At 49.5% G+C, this 13,865-nt stretch overlaps 1 protein-coding gene across 1 annotated transcript in view; it reads left to right on the plus strand.

Annotated features, from left to right (window-relative positions):
- The window catches only part of LOC134927385 (ATP-dependent translocase ABCB1-like), a 943,310-nt gene that overhangs the window by 93,624 nt on the left and 835,821 nt on the right, over positions 1 to 13,865 (plus strand). Inside the window, exons 3-4 of the mRNA XM_063921755.1 lie at positions 41 to 212; positions 297 to 421. Coding sequence (XP_063777825.1) covers positions 41 to 212; positions 297 to 421 — 297 coding nt within the window. The remainder of the gene's footprint in view (positions 1 to 40; positions 213 to 296; positions 422 to 13,865) is intronic.

Genomic DNA, 13,865 nt, shown 5'->3' on the forward strand with positions numbered 1-13,865 from the left:
TCGGACTGTAACATATATTTTTCTTTTTTCTGTTTTGCAGAGACATCTTTACTGTACATGAAGGCCTAGGTGACAAATTGTGCATATTTGTAAATGTTCTCTCCACCTTTGTCTCGTGCCAAATCTCAGCATTTTTAAATGGCTGGAAACTGACGCTAGTGATCTTGTCAGTCAGTCCACTGTTTGGTATATCAACAGCGGTGTGGTCCAAGGTACATTTATAAAACCTGTCCTACTGCATGTTTAATAATTTTATTACTAGTACAGTGTAGTAATGTTGTTATCATATTTTGCAGATTATTGCATCATTTTCCTCTAAGGAGTCGCTGGCATATGAAAAGGCCGGTGCATTTGCTGAGGAAATTGTTACAGCCATAAGGACAGTTACTGCATTTAATGGACAACAGAAAGCTGTGGATAAGTATGCTTGCTGCTGTATGCTTGTAGAACCTTTACTTGCTTTGTGCTACATTTTGTTTTATTAAATGTTTGTCTATGTAATATGGATCTCTGGCTGTTGTGCAGTTGCAAACCCCAGCATGCTCAGCCAACCTGTACATGTATATAGGGTCTAATTCAGACCTGATCGCGAAAGCAAAATCTTTCTCTAATAGGCAAAACCATGTGCACTGCAGGGGAGGCAGATATAACATGTGCAGAGAGAGTTAGATTTGCGTGTTTTTTTTTCGTTTCTGTGCAGGGTAAATACTGGCTGCTTTATTTTTACACTGCAATTTAGATTTCAGTTTGAACACACCCCAGCCAAATCTATATCTCTCTGCACGTGTTATCAGAGGCGTAGCTAGGGTTTTTGGAGCCCAGGGCAAGTGGAAAATGGCGCCCCCCCCCCCCCCAAAAAAAAACCCCACCAAAAGTAGCATGTGCGTGCGACAAAAAAATGGGCGTGGTCACACTCCAGAAGGGGTGTGACCACGCACCAGAAGGGGTGTGGCCACTGAAAATGGCCCACAGTGCCAGTTACATTGCCCCACAGTGCCAGATACAATGCCCCACAGTGCCGGATACAATGCCCCACAGTGTCGGATACATGCCCCACAGTGCCAGATACATTGCCCCACAGTGCCAGGTACAATTCCCCACAGTGCCAGGTACATTGCCCCACAGTGCCAGTTACATTGCCCCACAGTGCCAGTTGCATTGCCCCACAGTGCCAGATACAATGCCCCACAGTACTAAATACATTGCCCCACAGTTACAGATACAATGCCCCACAGTGCCGGTTACATGCCCCCCAGTGCCGGTTACATTGCCCCACAGTGCCAGTTACATGCCCCACAGTGCCAGTTACATTGCCCCACAGTGCCAGATACATGCCCACAGTGCCAGTTACATGCCCCACAGTGCCAGATACAATGCCCCACAGTGCCAGATACAATGCCCCACAGTGCCAGATACATTGCCCCACAGTGCAGATACAATGCCCCACAGTGCTAGATACATTGCCCCACAGTGCCAGTTACATGCCCCACAGTGCCTGTTACATTGCCCCACAGTGCCAGATACATGCCCACAGTGCCAGTTACATGCCCCACAGTGCCAGATACAATGCCCCACAGTGCCAGATACAATGCCCCACAGTGCCAGATACATTGCCCCACAGTGCAGATACAATGCCCCACAGTGCTAGATACATTGCCCCACAGTGCCAGATACAATGCCCCACAGTGCCAGATATATTGCCCCACAGTGCCAGATACAATGCCCCACAGTGCCAGCTACATGCCCCACAGTGCCAGATACATGCCTCACTCAGTGCCAGTTACTTTGCCCCACAGTGCCAGATACATGCCCAACAGTGCCAGATACAATGCCCCACAGTGCCAGATACAATGCCCCACAGTGCAGGATACATTGCGCCACAGTGCCAGTTACATGCCCCACAGTGCCAGGCCCCACTCAGTGCCAGTTACATGCCCCATTTGGTGCCAGTTACATGCCCCACAGTGCCAGATACATTGCCCCACAGTGCCAGTTACATGCCCCACAGTGCCAGGTACATGCCCCACAGTGCCAGGCCCCACTCAGTGCCAGTTACATTTGGTGCCAGTTACATGCCCCACAGTGTCAGTTACATGCCCCACAGTGCCAGTTACATTGCTCCACAGTGCCAGATACATGCCCCACAGTGCCAGGCCCCACTTGGTGCCAGATACATGCCCCCCCCCATGCCACCGGACCCCCCCCCCCCCCCCGTCACTTACCGGCCGACGGCCAATTGTTGATATATGAGGGGAGGAGAGCACAGTGCCTCTCCTTCCCCTCGCCGCTCCAGGTCTCTGGCGGCTGTCTGGCGCCGGTTCGCTAGCCAATCAGAGCTCGCGGACCGGAAGCCAATCAGGAGCCGGTCCGCAAGCTCTGATTGGCTAACGCCGGAGACCGGACACAGCAGCGCTGCTAGGGCTGGCACCGGCGGTGAGGGGAGGGAGAGACGCTGTGCTCTCCTCCCCTCACATTTAGGGTTGACGGGGGCGAGTGGGGCATGATGCCCTGGACGCCGGCGGCACCCCCCTCTCCTGGGCCTGCCAAGGCGCCCAGGGCACGTGCCCCACTCACCCTACCCTAGATACGCCTCTGCTGTCTAGCCCTCCCCTTTAGATTGTAAGCTCTCATCATGAGCTGGGCCCTCTTCCCTCATGTGCTTTTCCTTTGTCTTACTTTAATAATCTTCAACTGTACCACATCCAGCAGTCTTCTGCCACCTGATACTTATTCCAGTGTCATCTGCTGATGTAACTATGTTTATTTACCCTGTACTTATCCTATACTGTTATCAACTGTAAGTTGCTGTTTTCCTGTTTGATTATTTACATACTCTGTAATTGGGCGCTGCGGAACCTTGTGGCGCCATATAAATAAAGGATAATAATAATAATGCGTACGCAGTTGAAAATTAGTTTGTGATGGCTCCAGTGGGCATCTCTTTTCACTTTCACTTTCTAACAGTAGCATTTCTGTAGCCTAGAAAATTGCAATTGAAATTGCATTAGCATACAACTCTGAGTTAGGACCTATGTGAATGACGGTTATTAACAGTAGAACTCAATGGGGGGAATTAAATTGTTTGAAAAGTCGTTTGGTTGTCTGTTTTTTTCTGGTCTATTAGATAAGAAAAAACAGACACCCAACTGACTTTTCAAACAACTGAATACTGCCCGATGACTCAGTGCCCTTGGATGGCATACAGAATGGATCAGGGTCATTGAGGTAGAGTGTGAGCACACAGGAGACAAGGATAGTGCAGGGTGAGCACCGAGAGGGTGGAGGGATTTGTGAGTGAGAGCTTACAGACTAGGGGCTAATAATCCATGGATAACTATACAATATTATGTGTCATGATTGTGATTTGTGGTGACATAAGAAAGTAGTTTTACTGTTATAAAATGTTATATATTTCTGCTTAGCACATATACAAGGGCATGCCCACCAGGCCTGTAAGATGACGATAATATGCCCAGGGCCATGTAGAAACTGAGTGCCTGGAGCATCCTAAGGACATGCCCTGTGGCTCTGTGGAGGCTCTCCCTTCCGGGCATCCTACAAGCCAAATACAGGTGCTATGGGGTCATGCTGGGCAGTGGCAGGTATCACATGCCCCTAATTAGATTATCAAGGGTCAGTCTGCATTTGTGTAAGTACGTTGGGGCAAAAAAAATAGCGCATGATCATTAGCACAATGATCATGTGCTTTTTTTTGTACCAATAAGAATAATTTCATATCACAGCAATAAGTAATTATTATTCAGGGCCATTTATTAATATTTTCTCACAGAGACATGGGCCCCGATATAAGCCTGTCCCTGCAACTAAAAAGTATAGTAATTGTTTATATGATCATTTTATTTTTATGTTTAGACTCAGCAGTGCTACTGTGAATGCAAGGCCATCGGGCCATTTATATGCAGACACTACTGTAACTATAGAAAAAAAATAACGTTGTTGAGAGGGGAGAGCACTCTGTGCTGCCTTTCCCTCTGTCCGCGGTCTCTGGATTCCTCCAGGATGTCGTATCATTGAGACAGAGGTGTATCACAGATGTGGCCTGACTGAATTGCACTACTGCACATGTGCAGCCTTCTCTCCTCTGAACATGCTGGACATTCTGCATACCTGCTGTTATATCTGTTCTATGCCTGCATTATGTACTTGCTGCCAGTGGTGCCGAGAGGGGGATGAGCGGGTACAAATTACCCGAGCCCAGGCATACCAGGGGGCCCGTGCCAGAGCACACCAGTAGCCATTTTTTTCTTTTTTATAAATCTGTGGACGGGCGAGCAGTGGGTCGTGCTGCTGGGTGGGGGGTTGTCTGTGTGTCCCATATCTCTCGCAGCTACAGTACTTCCAGCCGTTGCACCACTACTAAGATCATCATCTTGCGAATCTCTCTATGCAGCTGGCTCTGGATGGCCTCTTCAGTATCAGCAGACTCCGGGTGGGCAGACGGGGACTGGGAGGGGCAGTCATGCAGCTGACTGCCCAGGGCCGTTTCTAGGATCGGACAAGCCATGCAATTGCACAGGCTGCCTGCAGTCAGGGTCTGCAGTATTCCTTATGGTCTGGCCGACCACATGGAATATTGCTGATGTCCCTCTCAAAATGGTCACCGCCTCAGAGGAGACAAATGTGAAGGATGGCGGCGGCCATTTTGGGAGGGACACTTACTGTACTAGAGGCTGACCCATGGGGGAGAATCAAGATTCTGTAGCTACAGCCAGCATGAAACAGTCTTATTGAACCCCCTGACAACGAGTTGGTAGTGTGGCATAATTTGTAAGGGGCATTATTGTGTGGGTCATAATATGGTTTCAGGGGCATAACTGTGGGGCATATAATATGGTGTAAGGGGCATTATTGTGTGGGGGATAAATGTGTGGGGCATAAAATGCAAGGGGCATAACTGTGTTGGGTAAATGTGCAAGGGCCATAACTGTGGGGCATAATATGGTTTAAGGGGCATAACTGTGTGGGGCATTACAAGGTGAAATTAATGTTATAACTTAGAAGTGGCATAATGTGTAAGGGGCATTACTACAAGAAGGAAAAATTACAAATAAGGGCATGAATCAGGATTTTTTTCCTCTAAGGTAGCCAATGTCTGGAGGTGCAGGTATAAGGTAGTCTTTTCCTGTAAGGCTACGCCCATTGCAGCATGGCCATGCCTATTGCAGCAAGGCAACGCCACACAAAAGCAGATTTCAAATTTTCTCTGACGTCCTAGAGGATGCTGGGAACTCCGAAAGGACCATGGGGAATAGCGGGCTCCGAAGGAGGCTGGGCACTCTAAGAAAGATTTATGACTACCTGGTGTGCACTGGCTCCTCCCACTATGACCCTCCTCCAAGCCTCAGTTAGATTTTGTGCCCGGCCGAGGTTGGATGCACACTAGGGGCTCTCCTGAGCCTTTAGAAAGAAAGTATAGAATTAGGTTTTTTATTTTCAGTGAGACCTGCTGGCAACAGGCTCACTGCAGCGAGGGACTAAGGGGAGAAGAAGCGAACCTGCCTGCTTGCAGCCAGCTTGGGCTTCTTAGGCTACTGGACACCATTAGCTCCAGAGGGATCGACCGCAGGCCCAGCCTTGGTGTTCCCGGAGCCGTCCCCCTTACAGAGCCTGAAGCAAGAAGAGGTCCGGAAAATCGGCGGCAGAAGACATCAGTCTTCACCAAGGTAGCGCACAGCACTGCAGCTGTGCGCCATTGCTCCTCATACACACTTCACACTCCGGTCACTGAGGGTGCAGGGCGCTGGTGGGGGCGCCCTGAGAAGCAATAAAGACACCTTGGCTGGCAAAAATACCACAATATATAGCCCCAGAGGCTATATATGTGGAAAATACCCCTGCCAGAATATAGGAAAAAACGGGAGAATAGTCAGCGGAAAAGGGGCGGGGCTATCTCCCTCAGCACACTGGCGCCATTTTTCCCTCACAGCTCCCCTGGAAGGAAGCTCCCTGGCTCTTCCCTGCAGACTACACTACAGCAAAGGGTAAAAAAGAGAGGGGGGGCACTAAATTTAGGCGCAGTATACATTTATATAGTAAAAGCAGCTATAGGGGACATAACTCAGTTAGTCCCTGCATTATATAGCGCTCTGGTGTGTGCTGGCATACTCTCACTCTGTCCCCCCAAAGGGCTTTTGTGGGTCCTGTCCTCTATTAGAGCATCCCTGTGTGTGTGCGGTGTGTCGGTACAGCTGTGTCGACATGTTTGATGAGGATAATGATGTGGAGGCGGTGCAGATGCCTTTAGAAGGGATGTCACCCCCTGCGGGGCAGACACCTGAGTGGATGAGCTTATGGAAAGAGATGAGTGCACGTATAGACTCCTTACATAAGAAATTTGACGACATGCCAAATGTGGGACAGCCGGGTTCTCAGCTCGTGCCTGTCCAGGTGTCTCAAGGGTCGTCAGGGGCTCTAAAACGCAGACGTCGACACTGATACTGACACCAGTGTCGACGACGATGAGTCTAATCTAATGCCCACTAAGGCCATTCACTGCATGATTGAGGCAATGAAAGAGGTGTTACACATTTCTGATATAAATCCAGGTACCACTAAAAAGGGTATTATGTTTGGGGAGAAAAAACTACCCGTAGTTTTTCCCCCATCAGAGGAATTAAATGAAGTGTGTGAAGAAGCGTGGGCTTTCCCTGATAAGAAATTGGTAATTCCTAAGAAGGTACTAATGGCGTTCCCTTTCCTGCCAGAGGATAGGTCACGTTGGGAAACACCTCCTAGGGTGGATAAAGCGCTCAAACGTTTGTCTAAAAAGGTGGCACTACCGTCTCCGGATACGGCCACCCTCAAGGAACCTGCTGATAGAAAGCAGGAGGCGATCCTGAAGTCTGTATATACACACTCAGGCATTATACTTAGACCAGCTATTGCGTCAGCATGGATGTGCAGTGCTGCCGCTGCGTGGTCAGATAAACTGTCAGAAAATATTGACACACTAGACAGAGACACGATTCTGCTAACCATAGACCATATCAAAGACTCAGTCTTATATATGAGAGATGCACAGAGGGAAATCTGCCGGCTGGCATCTAAAGTAAGTGCATTGTCCATTTCTGCTAGGAGAGGCTTATGGACTCGCCAGTGGACAGGAGATGCAGATTCTAAAAGGCACATGGAAGTTTTGCCTTATAAGGGTGAGGAATTATTTGGGGATGGTCTCTGGGACCTAGTTTCCACAGCAACGTCTGGGAAGTCAGCATTTTTACACCATGTCCCCTCACAGCCTAAGAAGGCGCCGTTTTATCAGGTTTAGTCATTTCGGACCCAGAAAAACAAACGTGGAAAAGGCGGGTCTTTTCTGTCCAGAGGCAGAGGTAGGGGAAAAAGGCTGCAACAAACAGAAGGTTCCCAGGAGCAAAAGTCCTCCCCCGCTTCGTCTTCCAAGTCCGCCGCATGACGGTGGGGCTCCACAGGCGGAGCCAGGTACGGTGGGGGGCCGCCTCAAGAATTTCAGCGATCAGTGGGCTCGCTCACAGGTGGATCCCTGGATCCTTCAAATAGTATCTCAGGGATACAAACTGGAATTCGAGGCGTCTCCACCCCACCGGTTCCTAAAATCTGCCTTGCCGATTGCTCCCTCGGACAGGGAGGCGGTGCTAACGGCAATTCACAAGCTGTATTCCCAGCAGGTGATAATCAAGGTACCCCTACTTCAACAAGGCCGGGGTTACTATTCCACACTATTTGTGGTGCCGAAACCGGACGGTTCGGTGAGACCCATTTGAAATTTGAAATCCTTGAACACGTACATAAAAAAATTCAAGTTCAAGATGGAATCGCTCAGGGCGGTTATTGCAAGCCTGGACGAGGGGGATTACATGGTATCCCTGGACATCAAGGATGCTTACTTGCATGTCCCCATTTACCACCCTCACCAGGAGTACCTCAGATTTGTGGTACAGGATTGCTATTACCAATTCCAGACGCTGCCGTTTGGACTGTCCACGGCACCGAGGGTATTTACCAAGGTTATGGCGGAAATGATGATACTCCTTCGAAAAAAGGGAGTTTTAATTATCCCGTACTTGGACGATCTCCTAATAAAGGCGAGGTCCAAGGAACAGTTGTTGGTGGGAGTAGCACTATCTCAGGAAGTGCTGCACCAGCACGGCTGGATTCTGAATATCCCAAAGTCACAGCTGGTTCCGACGACACGTCTACTGTTCCTGGGTATGATTCTGGATACAGTCCAGAAAAAAGTGTTTCTCCCGGAGGAGAAAGCCAGGGAGTTGTCATCTCTAGTCAGAGACCTTCTGAAACCAAAACAGGTATCGGTGCATCACTGCACGCGGATCCTGGGAAAGATGGTAGCTTCTTTTCAGTGGGACCTGTTGGACAAATGGTCCGGATCGCATCTTCAGATGCATCGCTTAATAACCCTGTCTCCAAGAACCAGGGTGTCTCTACTGTGGTGGCTGCAGAGTGCTCATCTTCTAGAGGGCCGCAGATTCGGCATACAGGACTGGGTCCTGGTGACCACGGATGCCAGCCTTCGAGGCTGGGGGGCAGTCACACGGGGAAGAAACTTCCAAGGACTATGGTCAAGTCAGGAGACTTCCTTACACATAAATATTCTGGAACTAAGGGCCATTTACAATGCCTTAAGTCAAGCAAAATCCCTGCTCCTACACCAGCCGGTGCTGATCCAGTCAGACAACATCACGGCAGTCGCCCATGTAAATCGACAGGGCGGCACAAGAAGCAGGATGGCAATGGCAGAAGCCACAAGAATTCTCCGATGGGCGGAAAATCGTGTACTAGCACTGTCAGCAGTGTTCATTCCGGGAGTGGACAACTGGGAAGCAGACTTCCTCAGCAGGCACGACCTCCACCCCGGAGAGTGGGGACTTCATCCAGAAGTCTTCCAAATGATTGTAGATCAGTGGGATCGGCCACAGGTGGACATGATGGCGTCCCGCCTAAACAAAAAACTAGAGAGTTATTGCGCCAGGTCAAGAGACCCTCAGGCGATAGCTGTGGACGCTCTAGTGACACCGTGGGTGTACCAGTCAGTTTATGTGTTCCCTCCTCTGCCTCTCATACCAAAGGTATTGAAAATAATAAGAAAGCGAGGAGTAAAAACAATTCTCGTGGTTCCAGATTGGCCAAGACGAGCGTGGTACCCGGAACTTCAAGAGATGATCTCAGAGGACCCGTGGCCTCTGTCGCTCAGACAAGACCTGCTACAGCAGGGGCCCTGTCTGTTCCAAGACTTACCGCGGCTGCGTTTGACGGCATGGCGGTTGAACGCCGGATCCTGAAGGAAAAGGGCATTCCGGAGGAAGTCATTCCTACGCTTATTAAAGCCAGGAAAGATGTTACGGCAAATCATTATCACCGCATATGGCGGAAATATGTTGCATGGTGTGAGGCCGGAAAGGCCCCAACAGAGGAATTTCAACTAGGTCGATTTCTGCATTTCCTGCAAGCAGGAGTGAATATGGGCCTAAAACTAGGATCCATTAAAGTACAGATCTCGGCTCTGTCGATTTTCTTTCAAAAATATTTAGCTTCAGTACCTGAAGTTCAGACATTTGTAAAAGGAGTGCTGCATATTCAGCCCCCGTTTGTGCCTCCTGTGGCACATTGGGATCTCAACGTGGTGTTAAGTTTCTTGAAATCACATTGGTTTGAGCCACTAAAAACCGTGGATCTAAAATATCTCACGTGGAAAGTGGTCATGTTATTGGCCTTGGCTTCGGCCAGGCGAGTATCAGAATTGGCGGCTTTATCATGTAAAAGCCCTTATCTGATTTTCCATATGGATAGGGCAGAATTGAGGACTCGTCCCTAGTTTCTACATTAAGGTGGTGTCAGCGTTTCACCTGAACCAGCCTATTGTGGTGCCTGCGGCTACTAAGGACTTGGAGGACTCCAAGTTGCCAGACGTTGTCAGGGCCCTGAAAATATATGTTTCCAGGACAGCTGGAGTCAGAAAGTCTGATTTGCTGTTTATTCTGTATGCACCCAACAAGCTGGGTGCTCCTGCTTCTAAGCAGACTATTGCTCGTTGGATTTGTAGTACAATTCAGCTTGCACATTCTGTGGCAGGCCTGCCACAGCCAAAATCTGTCAATGCACATTCCACAAGGAAGGTGGGCTCATCTTGGGCGGCTGCCCAAGGGGTCTCGGCTTTACAACTTTGCCGAGCAGCTACTTGGTCAGGGGCAAACACGTTTGCAAAATTCTACAAATTTGATACCCTGGCTAAGGAGGACCTGGAGTTCTCTCATTCGGTGCTGCAGAGTCATCCGCACTCTCCCGCCCGTTTGGAAGCTTTGGTATAATCCCCATGGTCCTTTCAGAGTTCCCAGCATCCACTAGGACGTCAGAGAAAATAAGAATTTACTCACCGGTAATTCTATTTCTCGTAGTCCGTAGTGGATGCTGGGCGCCCATCCCAAGTGCGGATTGTCTGCAATACTTGTAAATAGTTATTGTTACCTAAAGGGCTCTTGTTGAGCCATCTGTTGAGAGGCTCAGTTGTTTTCATACTGTCAAACTGGATATAGTATCACGAGTTGTACGGTGTGATTGGTGTGGCTGGTATGAGTCTTACCCGGGATTCAAAATCCTTCCTTATTATGTCAGCTCGTCCGGGCACAGTGTCCTAACTGAGGCTTGGAGGAGGGTCATAGTGGGAGGAGCCAGTGCACACCAGGTAGTCATAAATCTTTCTTAGAGTGCCCAGCCTCCTTCGGAGCCCGCTATTCCCCATGGTCCTTTTGGAGTTCCCAGCATCCACTACGGACTACGAGAAATAGAATTACCGGTGAGTAAATTCTTATTTTTCTTCTGCTTTAACATATATGCTTCTTTTCATAAATACATTTTTCTATTTAATTAATTACAGGGTAAAAGGAATTATTCTTTTAGCCTATTTATCCACTTTTCTTTGAAGTTACTGTATATACTCGAGTATAAGCCGACTTTTTCAGCACTTTTTTTTGTGCTGAAAAAGCCCCCTCGGCTTATAATCGAGTCAGTGCTGGCAATGAAGTGCAGTGGGAAGAAGGGACACGGAGGGCACAGCGCGCGCCTCTCCTGTGTCCCTCCTGCGTCTCCGGCCGCAGCGGCGGGTCTATTAAAGGAAGTACCCGTTCGTGAGCTCTGATTGGATCATGAACTGGCACTTCATTTAACAGACCCGCCTCGGCCACTGGAGACGCAGGAGGGACACAGGAGAGGCGCACACTGTGCCCTCTGTGTCCCTCCTTCAAAAGACAACGCGGGAGTGGCGGAAGGTAAGTTATAGTAGGCACGGGGGGAGAATATTTGGCACTTGGGGGGGGCATATGTGGCACTGAGGGGGCATGCATATCTGTCAGTATGAGGTCATATCTGGCACTGTGGGGGCATATCTGGCACTATGAGGGCATATCTGTCACTGTGGGGGCATATCTGGCACTATGAGGGCATATCTGGCACTGTGGGGGCATATCTATCACTATGAGGGCATATCTGGCACTGTGGGGGCATATCTGGCAGTATGAGGGCTGTGTACAGCTAGAGCTGCATTTCCCACCCTAGGTGGGAGCATATCTGGCAGTGTGGGGGTATAACTGGAACTGTGTGGGGGCATATCTGGCAGTATGAGGGCATATCTGGCACTGTGGGGGCATAACTGGCAATGTGGGGGCATATCTGGCAGTGTGAGGGCATATCTGGCACTGAGGGGGCATGCATATCTGGCAGTATGTGGGCATATCTGGCACTGTGGGGGTATAACTGGCACTGTGTGGGGGCATATCTGGCAGTATGAGGGCATATCTGGCAGAGTGAGGGCATATCTGGCACTGAGGGGGCATGCATATCTGGCAATATGAGGGCATATCTGGCACTGTGGGGGCATATCTGGCACTATGAGGGCATATCTGTCACTGTGGGGGCATATCTGGCACTATGAGGGCATATCTGGCACTGTGGGGGCATATCTGGCACTATGAGGGCAAATCTGGCACTGTGGAGGCATATCTGGCAGTATGAGGGCTGTGTACAGCTAGAGCTGCATTTCCCACCCTAGGTTTATACTCGAGTCAATAAGTTTTCCCAGGTTTTTGTGGTAAAATTAGGTGCTTCGTCTTATATTCGAGTCGACTTCAAGTATATACGTACTTACAGTATTGGGTGAGCTCAAAATATATTCATATTCAAATATCACAGTATAACAAAGTTATATTGCACAGTCGCGGTAGACCGTAGACTGAGTGCAGTTGTAGTAGGCAACCTTTCTGCAATGTGATAAATGATATTAATGACTTCTAATGACATTATACAGCACAAGAAATAAATGCATCAACAAAATAACCTGTGTTGAATTGTAATCTACTTTTTTGTAGAGATGAGCGGGTACGGTTCTTCGGAAATCGAACCCCCCCGAACTTCACCCATATTACACGGGTCCGAGGCATACTCGGTTTCTCCCGTATGGCTCGGTTAACCCGAGCGCGTCCAAACGTCATCATCCCGCTTTTGGATTCTCGCGAGATTCGGATTCTATATAAGGAGCCGCGCGTCGCCGCCATTTTTCACTCGTGCATTGGAAATGATAGTGAGAGGACGTGGCTGGCGTCCTCTCACTTTGTTTCAGGGGGCTGCATATCTTTATTCTGGGGACCAGCAGTATTATAGGAGGAGTACAGTGCAGAGTTTTGCTGACCAGTGCCCACCAGTATTATACGTTGTCTGCCTGAAAAACGCTCCATATCTGTGCTCAGTGTGCTGCATATATCTGTGCTCACACTGCTTTATTGTGGGGACTGGGGACCAGCAGTATTATATAGGAGGAGTACAGTGCAGAGTTTTGCTGACCAGTGACCACCAGTATACGTTGGCTGCCTGAAAAACGCTCCATAACTGTGCACAGTGTGCTGCCAGGGCCGGTTCGAGGGCCCTCGGCGCCCCGGGCAGGGAATGGGGGCGTGGCTTAATACAGGGGGCATGGTCAGTTACGCCCCCTGCACAGTAGAAGCGCCGTCTAGCGTAGCGTCTAGTCACCTTCGCGGAGAGGACCTTTGCTGTGCGGTGCGTGATGACGTCATCGCGCACCGCTCAGCAAAGGTCCTCTCCACGAAGGGAAACTAGACTAGTTCACGGGACCTTCACGGGATCACAGCCGCAGGAGCCGTGGGACACAGCGGGCAGCGGAGGGCACAGCAGTGTCGGATCTTGCCATGGTGCGGCGCCCTCCGGATGGAGCCAGCGCCCTCAAGAAGGCAGTGCCCCGGGCAAAAGTCCTGCTTGCCCGCGGCAAGATCCGCTACTGTGTGCTGCATATATCTGTGCTCACACTGCTTTATTGTGGGGACTGGGGACCAGCAGTATTATATAGGAGGAGAACAGTGCAGAGTTTTGCTGACCAGTGACCACCAGTATACGTTGTCTGCCTTAAAAACGCTCCATATCTGTGCTCAGTGTGCTGCATATATCTGTGCTCACACTGCTTAATTGTGGGGACTGGGGACCAGCAGTATTATATAGGAGGAGTACAGTGCAGTTTTGCTGACCAGTGACAACCAGTATACGTTGTCTGCATGAAAATCGCTCCATATCTGTGCTCAGTGTGCTGCATATATCTGTGCTCACACTGCTTTATTGTGGGGACTGGGGACCAGCAGTATTATATAGGAGGAGTACAGTGCAGTTTTGCTGACCAGTGACAACCAGTATACGTTGTCTGCATGAAAATTGCTCCATATCTGTGCTCAGTGTGCTGCATATATCTGTGCTCACACTGCTTTATTGTGGGGACAGAGGACCAGCAGTATTATATAGGAGGAGTACAGTGCAGAGTTTTGCTGACCAGTGACCACCAGTATACGTTGTCTGCC

Source organism: Pseudophryne corroboree, chromosome 5 (genome assembly GCF_028390025.1).
Source record: "Pseudophryne corroboree isolate aPseCor3 chromosome 5, aPseCor3.hap2, whole genome shotgun sequence".
In the NCBI taxonomy this organism is placed as follows: domain Eukaryota; kingdom Metazoa; phylum Chordata; class Amphibia; order Anura; family Myobatrachidae; genus Pseudophryne; species Pseudophryne corroboree.